Source organism: Marmota marmota, unplaced genomic scaffold (genome assembly GCF_001458135.2).
Source record: "Marmota marmota marmota unplaced genomic scaffold, marMar, whole genome shotgun sequence".
In the NCBI taxonomy this organism is placed as follows: Eukaryota; Metazoa; Chordata; class Mammalia; order Rodentia; family Sciuridae; genus Marmota; species Marmota marmota.
The window spans coordinates 16,395,872-16,412,143 of record NW_026000240.1 but is presented as its reverse complement, the minus strand read 5'-3'; the positions used below and the strand labels follow the sequence as shown (position 1 = coordinate 16,412,143).

Below are 16,272 nucleotides of genomic sequence, written 5' to 3'. Positions count from 1 at the left end.
TAATATCTAATACCTTGACTTGCAAGCTGATGACAAACATAAGAGAAGAGATCTCAAGATCTGTCCTAGAAAGGGTGTCCGCAGCAGCAGTAGTAGCTGCATTGAGTATTTTGTGTGAGGCTTATGCTAAAGGTCTATGGGTGATGGTGATCACATGACCCAGACCTGGCCAGTCAGCATATCCCATCATCCTCACTACTAGAATTGGCTCCAGGATAGACAGGTTTATGTCCAAAGTCAGTCCACTGGGATGCAATCTAGAGGTGGGTTAGAAATTTGGGGAGGAATACATTATCTTTCAAAAATGGGTTACTAACCCACTTAGATGCACAACTTCAAATATTAGTGTCCATCCTTTTATTTCATAAGAGAGTTAACCAAAAAGAAAGGCTCAGACTAAACAGCCATTGTGAACTGGGCTTGTGAAGTCAGCACTGTTGCTGAACTTATCAGCTCTGTGAATAACAAGTATCTCTTTCATTTACCTAGTTTAGTTTTATTTTTAGATGCAACCAAGAGGGAATTTGAGGGCAACCTAGGAAAGGGAAGTGAAGTAAATAAAGAACCTAAATCAGGATTGATGGATTGCAAAGGTTGAGACTAGAAAGACTTTAAAAGGGGCTAAATCCAAAGGCAAGATAATTTAGAATAATTCTATGAATAATGAGCAAATGATATGACTCACCATATTGGGGGACCAGGAACATAGTATAAAATGGGTGTGATAATCAGAAATCCTTCCTATGTGGAACACCACTTAATCATTACTTCTGAATACAGAAAAGATTCTCAGAAGAACCCTCTCCCCCAAGGAAACTGACAATTCTCAAAATACAAGTATGAAAAAAAATAAGAGACAAAAAAAAAAAATACAAGTATGGTGGGAGGATGATTCAGGTAAGTTTATAATTTTTTTCTTTGATGTGACTTGTTCTGGAAAGTATTTTTGCCATTAATACAAGAGAAGGCTAAAATGTGACCTTCCTAAAAAGCAATATCTGTCTTAATTTTAATATCCCTATAATATGGTTATTGGACAATGCCAAAATAACGTGGCATTACTATGAAAATATCAGATTGTCATTATGTCTTCATTCTTTCATTCTACAAAGAAGCCTGCACCTGCTACAAAACAAATTTAAATGAATAAGATACAGTTTGATCTCTCAAGAAGCTTGCAATCCTAGTGGAAAAAAAGATGCAAAAATATTCAATCCAAAATAAATTAATACAAAATACAAAAATAAATTAAAATATGCAGAGATAAAAGCAAATCATTGTAAGTGGGTGAACGGAAGGGAATAATTAATAATACTTGCAAAAGAGGTAGGCTTGTCAAAATCAATGAATTTTTTCAACTTTTTATTAAGTTGTGTTAATAAAGTATAGATACATTTATATCCTTTATATTTAGGAAGTTATATAATTGGGATCTAATTTTTTAATTTGTAAATGAAATTATGAAAAACAAGGAGACAAATCAAACTGACAAATTTGTACTCTTTTCAAATATCAACATTATAAAACATAAAGTTTGAAGGTCTGGTTCAAATTAAAGAAGACTAAAGAGACAGCATAAATTAAATGCAATCCTGGATTGGATTTTAAAACACATACACATACACGCACACACACACACACCAAATGCATTAAAAACCATGTTAGTCCTGGAAGACTTTAGGGTTAGTTCTAACTTTCAGCCCAGAATTGTTCTGGATGATAAACTTGCCCTAGATTACCTCCTCCTTACAGGCAATGGTGGAGTTCATGCAATAGTTAATAGATCCTGTTGTGCCCGGATTATTGACTCAAGTGAGTGGAACAGTCAATACTAAAACTTTAGGAGAAAGCTGCCTAGTTCTCCAAGGTAGAAACTGATAGTTTATGCAATTTGTTCAGCTTGTTGGGCCCGGGACCCTGGGAAGGAATGGCTGAGGTAATGTTGCAGATGGGCCTTATCATACCACATGGAGTCCTATTGATATTGAATTCAATTAACTGCAACATTTATAAGTAGAATGGATTTGGTTCTAGCACATGTCAGATCAGAGTAGCATATTCATGGGAAAATTCATTATTAAAGAAGGTATAGAAAGTGGTAGGTATTATTGAGAACCAATTCTCCATAAATCCCTCTATTTTTGTATCTTAGGACAGCTTCTATTCTGAACTGTCTTTTCAATGATATTTGTATAACAGAGAGATTGAAAAGTAGAGCTGTTGCCTCCCTCCCGAGCAAAAGAAGGGTCTGTTCCTTTCCAGGATAATGAATGTCTCCTATGGGGCAAAGGTTGGGAAAGTTTGCTAGCATTCCCTCTTAAGATTTGGAGTTCCTAAATTCAGTATATCTCACCTGTAATACAAACCTATATACACAGTATCCACCTGGACCCACCTGCTTATCATCCCCATGGGACTATGTGTAAAAGAACCCACACAAACATGAAGTTTATGCTGCTTGCTCTGCCATGACTAATAAAGTCTTTAATTCTGACCCAGGAGTCTCATGTCTTCTGCCAATATCTATGAGACAGTGGCAGGATAGCTTGTTATCTTCCACTGAACCTGAGAATCAAATCTCAGGTTCTTCACACTTTTTGACAAATACCAAGATTAATGTAAACAAATCTCATGCTTATGAGTTGAAAGACTCAATATTGTAATGATATCATTTATCCTCAAATGGAAAAGTAGACTTAATACAATACTAAAGTCCCAGTATGATTTTTCATGGAAATCGAAGAAAAAGGAGACTAACATATATATGTATATACACAAACATATGGTCGTGTTCTATCAGAACAACTGGATACTGGTGAAAATTTCAAATGGTGCCACCACTATGGAAAAATGGTAGGTTGCCCTTTTTTGGGGGGGTGGGGAGGGTACTGAGGATTTAACCTAGGGAATATTTACCAATGGGTTACATCCTTAGCCCTTTCATTTATTTATTTTTAAGGCAGAATCTTTCTAAATTGCTTAAGGCTTTGCTAAGTTGCTGAGTCTAACTTTGAACTTGTGATCCTCCTGCCTCAGCTTCCCAAGCCCCTGGGATTACAAGTGTGTGCCACGACACCCAGCATGGTAAGAACTTCTAATGCCAAAACTATATCAACATTATTGTTTAGCAGTTCCACTTAGATATTTATCCACTCCTTGTCCAAATGAAAATACATCTCAACAAAAAGACTTGTGCAAAAATGTTTATTGCAGCTTTATTTGCAGTAACATAAAATTGGAAGCATAAATATCTATCAAAAGGAAAATAGCTAAACAAATCATAGCATAGTCATCCTATGGAACATTACTTGTGATAAAAAGGAACAAAACAATAATATAATATAAACAATAACAAAAACAAAACAATAATATAAGCTAATAAGTCTTAAAATCATGAAATAAATCCCAAACAAAAGACTGCATATGGTAGAACTCATTTGCACCAAGTGTGGACAAGCAAAACTTATGCATAAAGCTAGAAATTGGGGTAGTGGTTGGCAGAGGTTCAGAGCACAGAAATGAGCTATAAAGGTGCTCAAGGAAACTTCTTAGGGTAGGAAATGTTCTATACCTTGTTTGGTACATAACATACATAGGTGTACACATTTGTCAAGACGCATCAAACTTTATACTTAGATCTATAGAATTTACTTACACAATTCTCAATTAAAAAAAAAAAAAGAAAGACCACAACATAGATTTTATTTAAAATACATTTTGCACCAGACTACTCAAGGTCTAACTCCAAATTAGATAAATTTGGTCTGTTTCCACAGGTGTTGAGAGAGAGATCTTCTCAGACTTCACACAGCTTCCACGGCAGCAATGCCAGGAAAACCAGCAATCAAGATCTGATAGTGTTTATTTGCAATCTTGGAGGAGAGAGTAAAGAACACTCCGCGTATAAAGACAGGTGGCACTCTGAGTCACCCAACAGGCCTCGTCAGACACAATGTTGGTGTTCCTGGCTCTGGTGACCGTGGCCCTCGCCTCTGCTCATCCTCCTAGTGAGCACTTTGAAGGGTAGGTGAGCAATTCCTTAAAGAGCTAGTCTTCTTCCTTGTTAGTCCAAAAGTTTGGACACATTACCCAACTTTTAATTTCCTATTCTTCTCCTATCTCACCATTTAGTCATAAGGTTTTCCGTGTTCAAGTTGAAGATGAAAATCACCTCGACGTAATCCGTGAGTTGGCCAGCAACTACCAGGTAAGCAACCATTATGTACATTAGGTTTGCTTCACACCTGCTTTAAAAACTGGTTGTACTGTGATTCCGTCAAAGGAAGAATGACAGGAAATATTAACTACAGCATTTCAGTCGCAAGAAATAAAACCTTGGAAAGCACATAATACCATGATACCTGATTTTTCTGCCTAATTTAGATAGCCACAAGCCTCATAGTATTATAAATCCATAAAGACTTTTTAAAGTGCTGACAGAGGGTGACAACTGGGTGAGCTGGAGCCGTCTCAAAGGTCACAGAACATCTAATGTGCAGCCACTTCCCTTCTAAAGCAAGAAAGAAAAATGATCAACTTGGAAATGACTGAGGAACTGGGCTTGTGTCCAACTTCAAATTCATTTCCACAACTCACGTATCATCTGTTCTCTTTGATTTTCTTTCATTCCAAATCAAACAGCTTGAGGTTTCATGACCTTGATTTTGGTCCCCTTAATGATATGATGTGAGGCGGGTGGGGAGGCAAGGGGGGGAATTAGAAAACCATGAGTGGTTTTCTTACTTTTATTTTGCTTTCAAGCAACCAAAATCTCTCTGCTACTTTAAAAAAAATCACTGTTTATGGAGTGGAAACCAACATTTTTAATTGTGTCTGTAATGTGGCCGGAAGTTATTGCTGATCACAAATAGGTCCACTTGAACTGGTGCTGTTTCTTCACAAACATATTAGCAAGTCTCCTGGCTCCTAAATATCGATCTGTCCACCTCGCTTTCATTTTCTAGCTTTGAAATTGTGAAGAAAGAAAAGGGTAGTGCATTTCACATCATCCAAGGTTTTTAACACTGAAAGAGAATAGAAAGTCACCAATTCCAATCTTCCACTCAAATCTGGAATTTCCTCCCAGGAAATGGCATCCCCCGGTTGCTAGTCCTAATAAAACCTGCAGGGATAGTAGGTATACTACTTTCTGGAATCATCCATATGCCTTAAAAGTCCATCCTGTTTTCTCCCTCTTACTTGAAGGCTGCCTTTTCTAACTTTGGCCCATTAGACCTAGCTGAACCAAATATTGTGTTACTTCTAAGATTTATCTTTTCCAGCCCTCTCATCATTTCTCTTAGCACTAGTTTACAGACCCTTGATCATTCTGGTCACCTCTGGATATAGCTCAGTCTGTCTGGATTTCCTGTTAAAAAATGTGGCTACCAGAATTGACAGTTGGCCTCCAGGTACAGTCTGATTAATACATGATACGGGACCGTTGCCTGCCTCCATTTGTAAAGCAGACATTTATTAATGGGGCCTAAGACTTTTTTTAGCATCTTGAGCCCTTATAGAACATTCTTAGCTTCTGTTAAACCTGTGTTCAATCAAAATCATTAGGTTATTTTTTTCCTCAGATGAATCACCTTTCAACAAGTTATTCCTTCTTCTTTGCTTACCTAATTGACCTTTTTTTTTACCTAAATATGGGATTTTAGATTTAGGCTGCTAAAATTTATCTTGATAGCCTGTTTTCAGCATGTTGAGATCGTTTTAAGAGTGAATTCAGTCAACAAGGAAATAATTCTTCCCCCTAACTTTGTATTACCTTCAAGTTTGATAAGCATCCCTTTTTGACTGATAAAGAAAAATATTAAGTAGATCAGGGGTAAGCATAGAAAAGAGACCTCCTGAATGGTTTTGCTCATTCAACTCATTAATCAGCATCTCTGATGTGGGAGACACAGTGGTCAGCCCTGAAAGTGATCCATCAGCCTGTTCTCCTTGGGTAAGTCTGCTCAACTGCCCTAAGTTAGAGGCATGTTTCCAGCTAGTAAAGAAGATTTCAGTGCAGACTCCATCAAATGATTGACTGAGATCAAGTATCAGTATTCTCCTGGCTAGGGGTCTCTTCCAACAGGAAGATGAAGTTAATTGCGTCTGACTCCCAGAAACCACAGCTTCCTTTTCTGTCCGTCTGCTTCCAGTTTCCTCTGTGGCTCTGCCAGCACCCATGCCAGGCCCCAGGAGCTCCTGCTTCTGAGCTTCACCTGTTGATGAAATCCAGGACTGGCCCCCCATTACTCCCCAGGAAGCCCTTCAAACTCTTGTTTCTTCCAATGTTGCTGAAAAAGTTCTGCAATCACATCTGTACCTTTTTTTTCTAGTTATCTAAAATTCAGCATTTTTATGATTTTTTTAGATGTTGATGGACCTTTGTTTTATTTGTTTATTTTATGTGGTGCTGAGAATCGAACCCAGTGCCTCACATAGGCTAAACAAGTGCTCCAGCACTGAGCCTAACTCCAGCCCCTAAAATTCAACATTTTGTGGTGGGCAGGAGCAGAGAATCGGGTCTCAGGCTGCCATGTTCAATTCCTGGCCCTACCACTGGGTATCTAAGCCTCAGACATCTCTTTGAGACTCAACTTCCCCATTGGCATAATGTTGACAATACTTTTGAGGATTGCTGTGAGAGTTAGTTTAGGTAAGACATTTAGGAAGAACTTAAACAGGAAGAACTATGCAAGTTTCATTGTTGCTATCATTAGATCTGAGATTTTGAATACAATTTACATGCCAGTAGAATCACCCATCTCCTCATCTACCTTGGACCTCCATGCTCTCTTTCCAAAGAAATCATTTCTGCCTAAATAGCATGTGAAAAATTTTTAACTTATCTTGGTGGTAATTTCCTCTCTCAGTAGAAGTATAGGATACAAGGAACAGTGTTATTCCTTCTTAGAAAGGACAGAAGCCAAATAAGAGGCCCAGTTTCTCTCTTCAAACATTATGCCTTAGCTCTGAGAAGTAGGACATATGTTTCCTCTTCTTTTCTTTTCTTTTCTTTTTTTAATGTCCAACATGATTAAAAAAGAGATTTTATTTTAATTCTCTCTACCAGTTGTGTGTGGTAGTGTATTCTGGGATGTGGCCTTCCTGATAAGATCATTACAAGGGCATCCAGTATTCGTATTCATCTTTGGCCAAGTGTCCTTCCTCCCAGCTTTTGAAAGTGCCCTTTAAAAGCTGAATGTATTGGAGAGATCTGGGCCAGGCTGCACTCTGCAGCCTCTCCTCTTTCATCTGCAATTGTATAGGAAGGATTTAATTTTACCCCCTTGCAATCAAGGTTATACTGATCCCTTTATTGGAGACATTTGCCATAAAATGTATTTTATTTTCTCTAGCCTTTCTTGAAATCTGTTTTCCAAGTTTAAGGTATGCTTTGCTCTATCCTGTATCGTCACAGTTCCCATGTCTCATTGTTGCTGCTACAATAGGAAGCTCCTCCCTCTGTCTGAAATTAGGCCTGGAATAGAAGTTGCTTCATTTTCTAACTAGAAAGGAAAATTGGAAAATGTCCTTAAGATAAATGAAGGGATCTATCAGATGCTCAACTCAGAGTCAAATGCAAGGTGGAAAAATAAACGTGTGACAAACCAAGGATTCCAACACCAGTATTCACTCTTTTATATGCCAGTCATATTCTCAAATGATTTTAAGGTTCCATCTTGCTTTTGTGCTTGTTTTGTGAAACATTATAGAAAGGACTCGTTAGTTATTAGCCAGTTGGCTGATGTAGGTGGTATTCTTACCAGACTGTCACTCAAAGATATCCTTCCAACAAATCTTGTGTATGGTTCTCTGCCACACTTGTAATTTTGTAACTTCAGTTTTATAACATCTGAACATATAACTCATTCCCCTCCATCTTGTATATTTCACCCTTTTCCATACTCAGGCATACATCTCATTCACAAGTTCTTGGGAGTTCCTGAAATTCACATTACCTCTTTGTGTCATTACTCGAGTTTATCGTTAGGATCCACACTTGGTGCATTGGTAAATAGCTGGGCAGCTACTGTTTGCTGCTGACTTCCAGCTGTGTTCCTGGGAAATACAAAGGACACTTTCTGGAAGACTATGTCACACCCACAGCACTCCACACTGATGGGTGTTGACAGATTTGCTGATGAAGTTTACCCACGTTGAAACAAAATTTTTAAGCAACCTGAGGCTGAGTCTCCAAGTTTTTGTCAAACATGTTTATAACATCCCCTTATAAGAATCCCCCATTCTCAGAGCAGAATTTTAAAGATAACACTCTATATTCATATGTAATGTTCCAATATTTGGCAGAACCCAGACCTATGGGCAAGAGCTTAGGAGGTTAGAGAAGACAATTTTCAGTTTAGTATCAGAAAGAAACCAATACTCAAGGTCAAATTAGAATCATCACCAAAAATATCATCAGGTATTTTTTGCTTTGAGTAGAAATGTAGACTCTAATAGAGGTTTTTTCCAGAATGGACCTGAAACAAAGCTGGGTGGGGAAGGAGACCATTTAGGAATGCAGAGAGCTCTGATACAAAATTAATAAATAAATAAAAGTGGGAAGTAATACAGTCAAAAAAGAGGGCAGCATTACTAAGCCAAGTACCACAGAGGACCCCCGATCTTAATCCATAGGGACAGTTTAGGAAAAGGTACAAACTACACATTTCAAAGTGATTCCACCTGAGAGGTCAGGAGTTGGGGAACCTAAATTACTACTTTCCAAGGTCACTGGTTGAGCAGTTCTCCAGAAAAAGTTAGGTCCTCTGCAGCCCCTGCCTGCCCAGAGCTGATATTTGGCTTTTCCTAGTCCCGGGGAAAGTGCCCTCAGGAACAGAGAAGTAGATCTTAGAACTGGGGAGTCTGCTGAACACACTTAAAGGTCCCCGCAATTACATGTAAGTGGATGATATCGGGTCGGCTACAGATGCTCAGAGGACTTTATGCGCTTTGCCAACGCTACGCCTCTGTGCCTATCACAAAGTCACTCTCTGCTCTCCTGCCTCACCTTGGAATCACGGGCACCTACTGTAAGGAACGCCATCAGAGACAGCTTCCAAAAACAGCCTCCCTCTTCCCATGTGCTTCCTTGCCTTGTCTTTCCCTGCACAATGCTGGCTAGGCAGCCCCGGCTTTCTGGGCTCTTGTCACATGTCACCCTTTGTCCTTCCTCCACTATCATCTAACCTCTCATCTTTATCCTGTCATCGTTGACTCACTAGGTGGCATTCTGTAGCTCATCCTTATCCCACCATCCATACTCTCTCCGTTCAACCCCTTTGTGATAACCACACTCTATTTTTCTTCTGGAATCCCTCTTGATGGGACCTCACGCTCCTGCCTTCCATTGCCCTGACATTCTCTAAGACCCCAGCTCAGCACCCCCCGGACTTCCACAGTATTTTGAAGATGGCAGGATATAGGTTACTGGATTCCCGCCACTCATCCCCCAGTGTATCTGAAACTGAACCATTTGAACTCCTATTTCTACTGTCCAGTCTATCTCACTCCTTTCCAATTTTCCAAGCAATGGTCCTAAATATCACCATCAATCTGATCACCAGCCTGAGACTAATTCACAAACATCTAAACAGGGATTGGATGAGACAGAGAGACAAAGAAAGACCCATTGTCAGGCTCACCTCAGGCTTCCAGGAGGCACAAGGAAGAAACAGGAAAACATACACCTGTAATAGGCGGTATGCTCTAATACTTTTCCATGGAAAAAGGATACTGAAGCTACACATCCACAAACAAAAGCATTAGAGTCTTCAAATATGACATGCTATTATTTTGAACTTAATTTTCTCTAAAGTTGCCCTCATGAAGATGGAGACCACGTTTCATTTGCCACTAATATATTCTTCATCTCCGGCATAGAGCCTAAAACATAATAGGTCCTCAGTAACAGTTGTCAAATGACTGAATAAATGAAAATGTCAGTACATTCCTGGATCCCCAAGAATATTTTATTCTCAAGTATTTGGGGGCCAAGATACTCAGTATGGAAGGACGCTGAATTTCTCCCTGAGGTATCTTCCCCAGGTCAGGGACACGCTTGTTTCCACAGATTACTGTGACTTCTACACAAATAAGTCACAGGACAAACTTATAAAATCAGTCCATTGGAAAAAACAAAAGTTAAAAAAAAAAAAAGGAAAAGGAAAAGTTCAACTTCTCTCCTTTTTTGGGGGGGGGTGGACAGTAAGTAGCTAATTTACTATCATTGGTTTAGAATATTTATCCCTTGCCACCGTTCTGCCATCGTAACAAGCAAGTGCTCTAGAAAATCAATAAGTAGAAAAGAGCACATGTGGAATATTGGATTTACATAATATTATGGGGAAAAATTGTATATTCTTGATGCTTGTTGATAATCAGTTAATGTTACGTATATATGTATTTGTAAACGTTTTCATCAATATCTAACTGCTTGGTCCCAACATTTGTTTACTCAAAGGAGTTTTTTTAAGGATCTTCACAGACAATTTTGATTTTGCAAATAACTCATTGGAGATAAGCAACAGTGTGCCTTCTGATTATAACTCGCCTTTTGAGTGGTAGAAGTCTAATATAATATACCTTGGTTTTGTATTCAGATTGACTTCTGGAAACCAGATTCTGTCATACAAGTCCAAGCCCGCAGTACAGTTGACTTCTCTGTTAAAGCAGAAGATTGTGTCGCTGTGGAGGACCTTCTGGAGCAGAACAAGCTACAATATGAGTAAGTTTAAGTTGTACATCTATTCAAATTCTCTCCCATGCATGCTTTCATGAGAGCCTTTGAAGAGCCCTGGGAAGGTAAAAATGAGACCAAGACCATGTCTTCCCCATGGCCCCACAGAGAGGCAAAGCCTAAGTTGGCCCTGTATTCTCAGTCTTAAGACTTCCATCCTGGTAGATTTTATGTTTAGTTATTGCTCTAATGAAAATAGCGTTGGCTAGTGAATCCCAGTTCTTCAGCCAGATTCTGCCCTGCTACTGCTTCACAAGAGTGCAGCCAAAACAAAGGACACTCAATTACCAGCGAGACACAGTTTTATCCCCAAATCTGAAATATTCTTCCCATATGATCCCATCTATTATGAGCCCAAGGACTCCTTATGATCCTTTAGCTTAAGAACAAGACTGTCTGAGTGACACTCCTGTCCTCTTCTTCCCAAGATTCTACCATTCTCTCTGGCTGTAGGAGCAGGCATGGAGAAAGGACTCAAGGAAAGAAGAGTGGTTCTCCAGAGGCCTAGAGTAGACTTGGCTAAGCTGATCACTCTGTCTCCTCTCTCCAAATGCTGGTCCATCAAGGTCTTTCAAGTTTTCCTAAGAGGGTATCAAGTGCCTCCATGTTTCAAATGCTAAAAAGTTTAGATGTGGCCCCATCTGCTTTCGGAGAGATAAAGATTTGAAAGGAGAAATTGCAGTCATAGGACAGATACTAGGAAGGACAGAGAAATGGAATTTGAGAGGAATAGACCAAGTCTAGAATCCAAGAATGAGTCTTCAGACCAGAATGAGTCTTCAGCTGAGAACCAAAAGATGAGTAGGAGTGAGCCAAACCAAGACAAGGAAAACCAAACTCCAGGCAAAGAACAGACCTTATGCTAAGTCTGAGAGGTAGAGAAAATATGGCGGCCAGGAGGCATTTGCAGGAGAGAGAGGGGAAAAAAATAGGTCTTCAATGCAAAGCAGAGCTCTTCTTCCAGGGTTGGATCAAGAAGGAGTAAAGAAGTGTTCTCAAGCTCCAGTTCTGAATTCTCAAAACATTTACCCAACAATCACCAACCACATGCTCAAGTCTCCATTGTGTTTTAAGAAAAGATGACCTACATAATTTTAACACTAGAAATTTTCTGGTTTTTTTCCACATCTTAAAAGCATCAAAGGAGTCAGGTCGGGTGGCACACACCTGTAATCCCAGCGGCTCGGGAGGCTGAGGCAAGAGGATCATGAGTTCAAAGCCAGCCTCAGCAAAAGTGAGGCACTAAGCAGCTCAGTGAGATCCTGCCTCTAAATACAAAATAGGGCTCGGATGTGGCTCAAGGGTGGAGTTTAATCCCCAGTACCAAAGGGGAAAAAAAGCATCAAAGAAGACTATCAGTACTAGTACAAGTGTCAGAATTGTCAAATATAAAGTCTGTACCAACATCAGAATTGGTGGGGCCTATTGCAACAAATAAATGTTTTGGAAAAACAACAGCCTAGATTCTAATCCTGACTCTGTAACTCCCTGGCTGTGAGATGTTGGGGAATTTATCTGCCCCTTCTGAGTTTCAGTTCCCTTATTCATGAAATGAAGACACAATGCTACTATCAAAGTTCTGTTGTAAAAATGGAATCAAACAATATGTAAATAAGGTGCAACTAGTATCCCAACTATCATTCCTGAGTATGCTGTTAGGGCTCGCTTACTGTGGTGCACAGAGAGAAAATAGATTACCCTTTTTTAAGGGTCAACAAAAACTGTTATGTCTAACCCCATTATCATGCTTCATATCACTTAGCTATCTGCTTCTGCCTGAGGGAAGTGTCAAAATGTGACCTTAAAAACTGACTGTCGTCTTAAACAAAATATAACCTAGTAAATTTCAAAATGTGATTAAGATTCATGTTCCTGGCATTTTGCTCTTGCTATTATCTAGGAAGGACTTCTGAAAGCCTAGCCTTTAGGGGCCTTGATAACATTCAAAAGGATGAATTTTTAAGACTCCTTTAAGAAAAACAAAGGAAGAGCAGCAACCATATACTAATACTAGCCATCTGCATACTGTCCCACTTCTACTCATATCTCAAAATAATGAAAGGGTTTCCAATCCCCTCTCCATCTGCATTTACTGGACCAAGTAGAAAATTCACTTGCTTTTTTTATGGTAAACTTTCTGAGCCTCGTGGATAAATATGGTCTCATCTAGAACATAGGGTGTTCCCTGAGGGCTAAGATCTTGTTAATTTTTGCTTCTCTGTTCACTGCTGAACACATTTGTAGCATATAATTTTCTAAATATTAAATAATAATAAGTCCCTAGAAATCCTGGAGAAGTACTCCAGCAATATCCTTGCCGGGGCCATGAGCAGTCCCCATGCACCCTATTATTACCTCATATGGTAACTAATTTGTATTTAGATGGTTTCCTGCTGGCACGAATTTGCATTTGTGTTTGTACATATCAGGAACCGTCCACTGCACAAGTTTCACAAAATAGCTCTTTGGATTTTTTTGGTAGTTCCAACTCTCTTCACCAAGACTCATACCACTTGAGAGTTTTAGTAAGATCCTGAATTATCTTTGGAAAAAATTTAAAATGTGTACAAAAAAAAGACAACTGGTTTTAATGGCCACGTTGCATCCTGAGATATAGGAAAACTAGAAAATAGTGTAAATCTCCAACTTTATGGTTTGAAGTTGTGGATGGGCAACCTCTGCAGAGTTCCTTCCTCCAAATTGCAAGGTTATCTTGGCCTTATTCAATCCAGAGAAAGACTGTTATAACTGACAATAGCATCATTCTTCTGCAGTACTTCAGAGTCACACAGGAAAGTGTCTTCAGATAGTGATGAGTGCATAGCAGTGTTTTCAGTAGTAATGGGCGCATAGTCCAAGAACTGAACAAATGCTCCATTTTCTGGAATCTGAAAAGGAGATAAAATTGAGTCATCTCTCTTTCTCAGACATTCTGTTCTTTGCTTTGTTGGAAACCACAGTTTTCTAATTTGCTTGCAAGTTTTAAAAATACAAAAAAGGAAAAGAAGTTGAATGGCGCTATAAAAGGAGCATATAAAAGTATAAAACACTGTATATCATCTGGATTTTTGGAGCTATAATGTGGTCCCTATTATATTAAGAGGCATTGTTTTAATCTTCTACAATAGTAGCTCATTATTTAGTAATAATATTTTTGTAATATAGCTAAAGTAGTGCTTCATCCTAAATCCAATAAAAATCAAATAATCATAAGTCTGGAAAGGATCATTTGAGGTCAATCCCCTGCATTCAGGCTAAAGTCAACACTGTATTTCAGTCTCATTCTGATGCTCTCTCACAAGTTACTACACGACACTCCACACTTGGGTATCATCTTAAATTTAACCAGCTGGGTTTTTTAATGCTTCTTTGTCCTGGTTATTGATGAAAATGTTTAATATTTAACACAATAATAACTCTCAGGGAATGTCTCTTCTTAGTACCAAAAAACAACACTAGCCCCTGCATGGTCACTGATTCTTCTAAATAATTTGAACTTGAGGTTGGGTGCAGGTGAAAGGGAAGCTATATGCTCTGGGAGTTTTGCTGCCCCTCCACCCAGAGATAGCTCAGGACAGCCGTGGTTATGGCCTTAGATGCAGATGTCTAGCCAAAGTCTCAAGGCTGCAGAATGCTGGAAGCGATTAACCCATGAGATCTTTCCTCTGCACACCCACGAAGAAGCCATGTGGCCTGGCTTGATATTTCACTTGCTCACTTCCAGTGGGAAGTCGTGTTAAAGTAAAAGATAAATACATCATTTACCATTTACCATTTTCTCTCCACCCCACTCTCTTTGGAAGTTCATCCTTGTTAGCTAGTAGGATTTGTTCTTTCAAATTGATGATATTGGAATACCATAATTTTCTTAAAGGCTTCTGCCATTTTGTTTTTAATTTTTGTTTAATTTCTGTTTTGCTTATTTTGTTGTTTTTAGTTTTTTGTTTTTCTTGAAAACTATTTTCCTAAACTTCCAACTTATGGTTTGGAAGTTTAGACTTTACTTCCAACTTATGGTTTGAAAGTCTAGACTTTACTTTCCTCCATGTTAGTGTTTATGGATGTGGTAACTGGGGAAAAAAAATTTTTTTTTCACATACCTGAAAAACATCTATGTAAATGAACAAAGCCTATGGATTTGAGTGAAGCCTTGCGTTTTAGAATTGAAAAACACATTGAATATCCATCAATCCAATGCCCCAATTCTAAAATTTATGAAATTAAGGCCCAGAAATTAAATGACTTTTCTAAAGTGAGTTGATGGGTTGGGCCACACTGCAACGTTGATGTTTTGATTTCCAATTCAGGATTCCTCCCACTTCCACCCTATTCCCTAAAAATCTGATTTCACATTCAGTATAATTATGGCACTTACTGTCATCATCATTCCTAACTATAGCAGGCAGAATGATAATCCCTCCAAAAAGTCGACATCCTAATCCCCACTTTGTCTAAACGTGTTGGCAAAGGGGAATTGAGATATTAGATGGCTTAAGGATCCTAACCAGCTGACTTAAAATAGGAAGTCTACCCTGGATTGTCTAGACAGGTGCACTGCAATCCATCAAGTTCTTTAAAGTAGAGGTAGAAGTCAGAAGATTGGATATGAGAAGGACTTGGTTTATTGTTGCTAGCTTGAAGTTGGAAGAGGAAGAACCAGCCACAAAATGTAGGTGACCTCCAGGACCAGTAGGGGGCTCAGAGAGATCCGACTCTCCCTCAGAACCTTCTGGAAGGAACACATCCCTGTGGACACCTTGTTTTCAGCCCAGTGAGTCCTGTGTTGGGCTTCTAACCTATAGAACTGTAAAACTGCAAATTCACGTTGCTTTCACCTACTAACTTTAAGTGGCCACAGAAAATCAAGACACAAACTATGGATGGCTGTTCAACGGAAAAAAAAAAAAAATCTCTTTCCACAGAATAAATTTTAAGATCTTCTCCTTTTCATTTTCTTAATACCTTAAGAGAGTGAAATCCTTGGGACAGAATTTATCATTTGCTAGGAAGCAAATACCATTCAGTGTTGATTTATTGCATTTTCCATGAACAGACACAAGTTCATATTCAAGTTCCCCCAAATGAAGGAGCAATCAGGAGGAAGGTTCAGAGGATGTCCCTGATAAACTCTGTCAGAATGCCCTTGGGGGCGACCGCAGGAAAGGCAGACTTTTGATGTGTGATTGTAATTCTCCATGTGGCAGATAAAACCATTTCAAGGCTCCACTGTGGATAATAGAAGTTCCTGCAAAATGGCCTCTGTCTGTAATATTCACAGTGCTGTGACCAAGGACTTTAATGCTTATAAAACTGTGTCCCTTCCAAATACCCTGTGGCAAAGGGAAATGAAGACACCCACGCCCACACCTTCAGGCATGCCACTTTTAAGAGCACTTTAACTGAACTGTGCATTCATAGGAAGAGGAGGGCCTCAGGTATCCTGTCCTCAATGTTCATGTTACCTGATTACGGAACTATTATTTGATTACTTACGCCAGCCAAACAGGCAAATAGAAACTAGTTCTTTAAGCCCA

At 39.0% G+C, this 16,272-nt stretch overlaps 1 protein-coding gene across 1 annotated transcript in view; it reads left to right on the top strand.

Moving 5' to 3' along the window:
* Positions 1–3,887: 3,887 nt before the first annotated feature.
* The window catches only part of Cpb1 (carboxypeptidase B1), a 30,834-nt gene continuing 18,449 nt past the window's right edge, over positions 3,888–16,272 (top strand). The window contains exons 1-3 of the mRNA XM_015486965.2: positions 3,888–4,023; positions 4,132–4,207; positions 10,602–10,726. Coding sequence (XP_015342451.1) covers positions 3,953–4,023; positions 4,132–4,207; positions 10,602–10,726 — 272 coding nt within the window. The 5' untranslated portion in view covers positions 3,888–3,952. The remainder of the gene's footprint in view (positions 4,024–4,131; positions 4,208–10,601; positions 10,727–16,272) is intronic.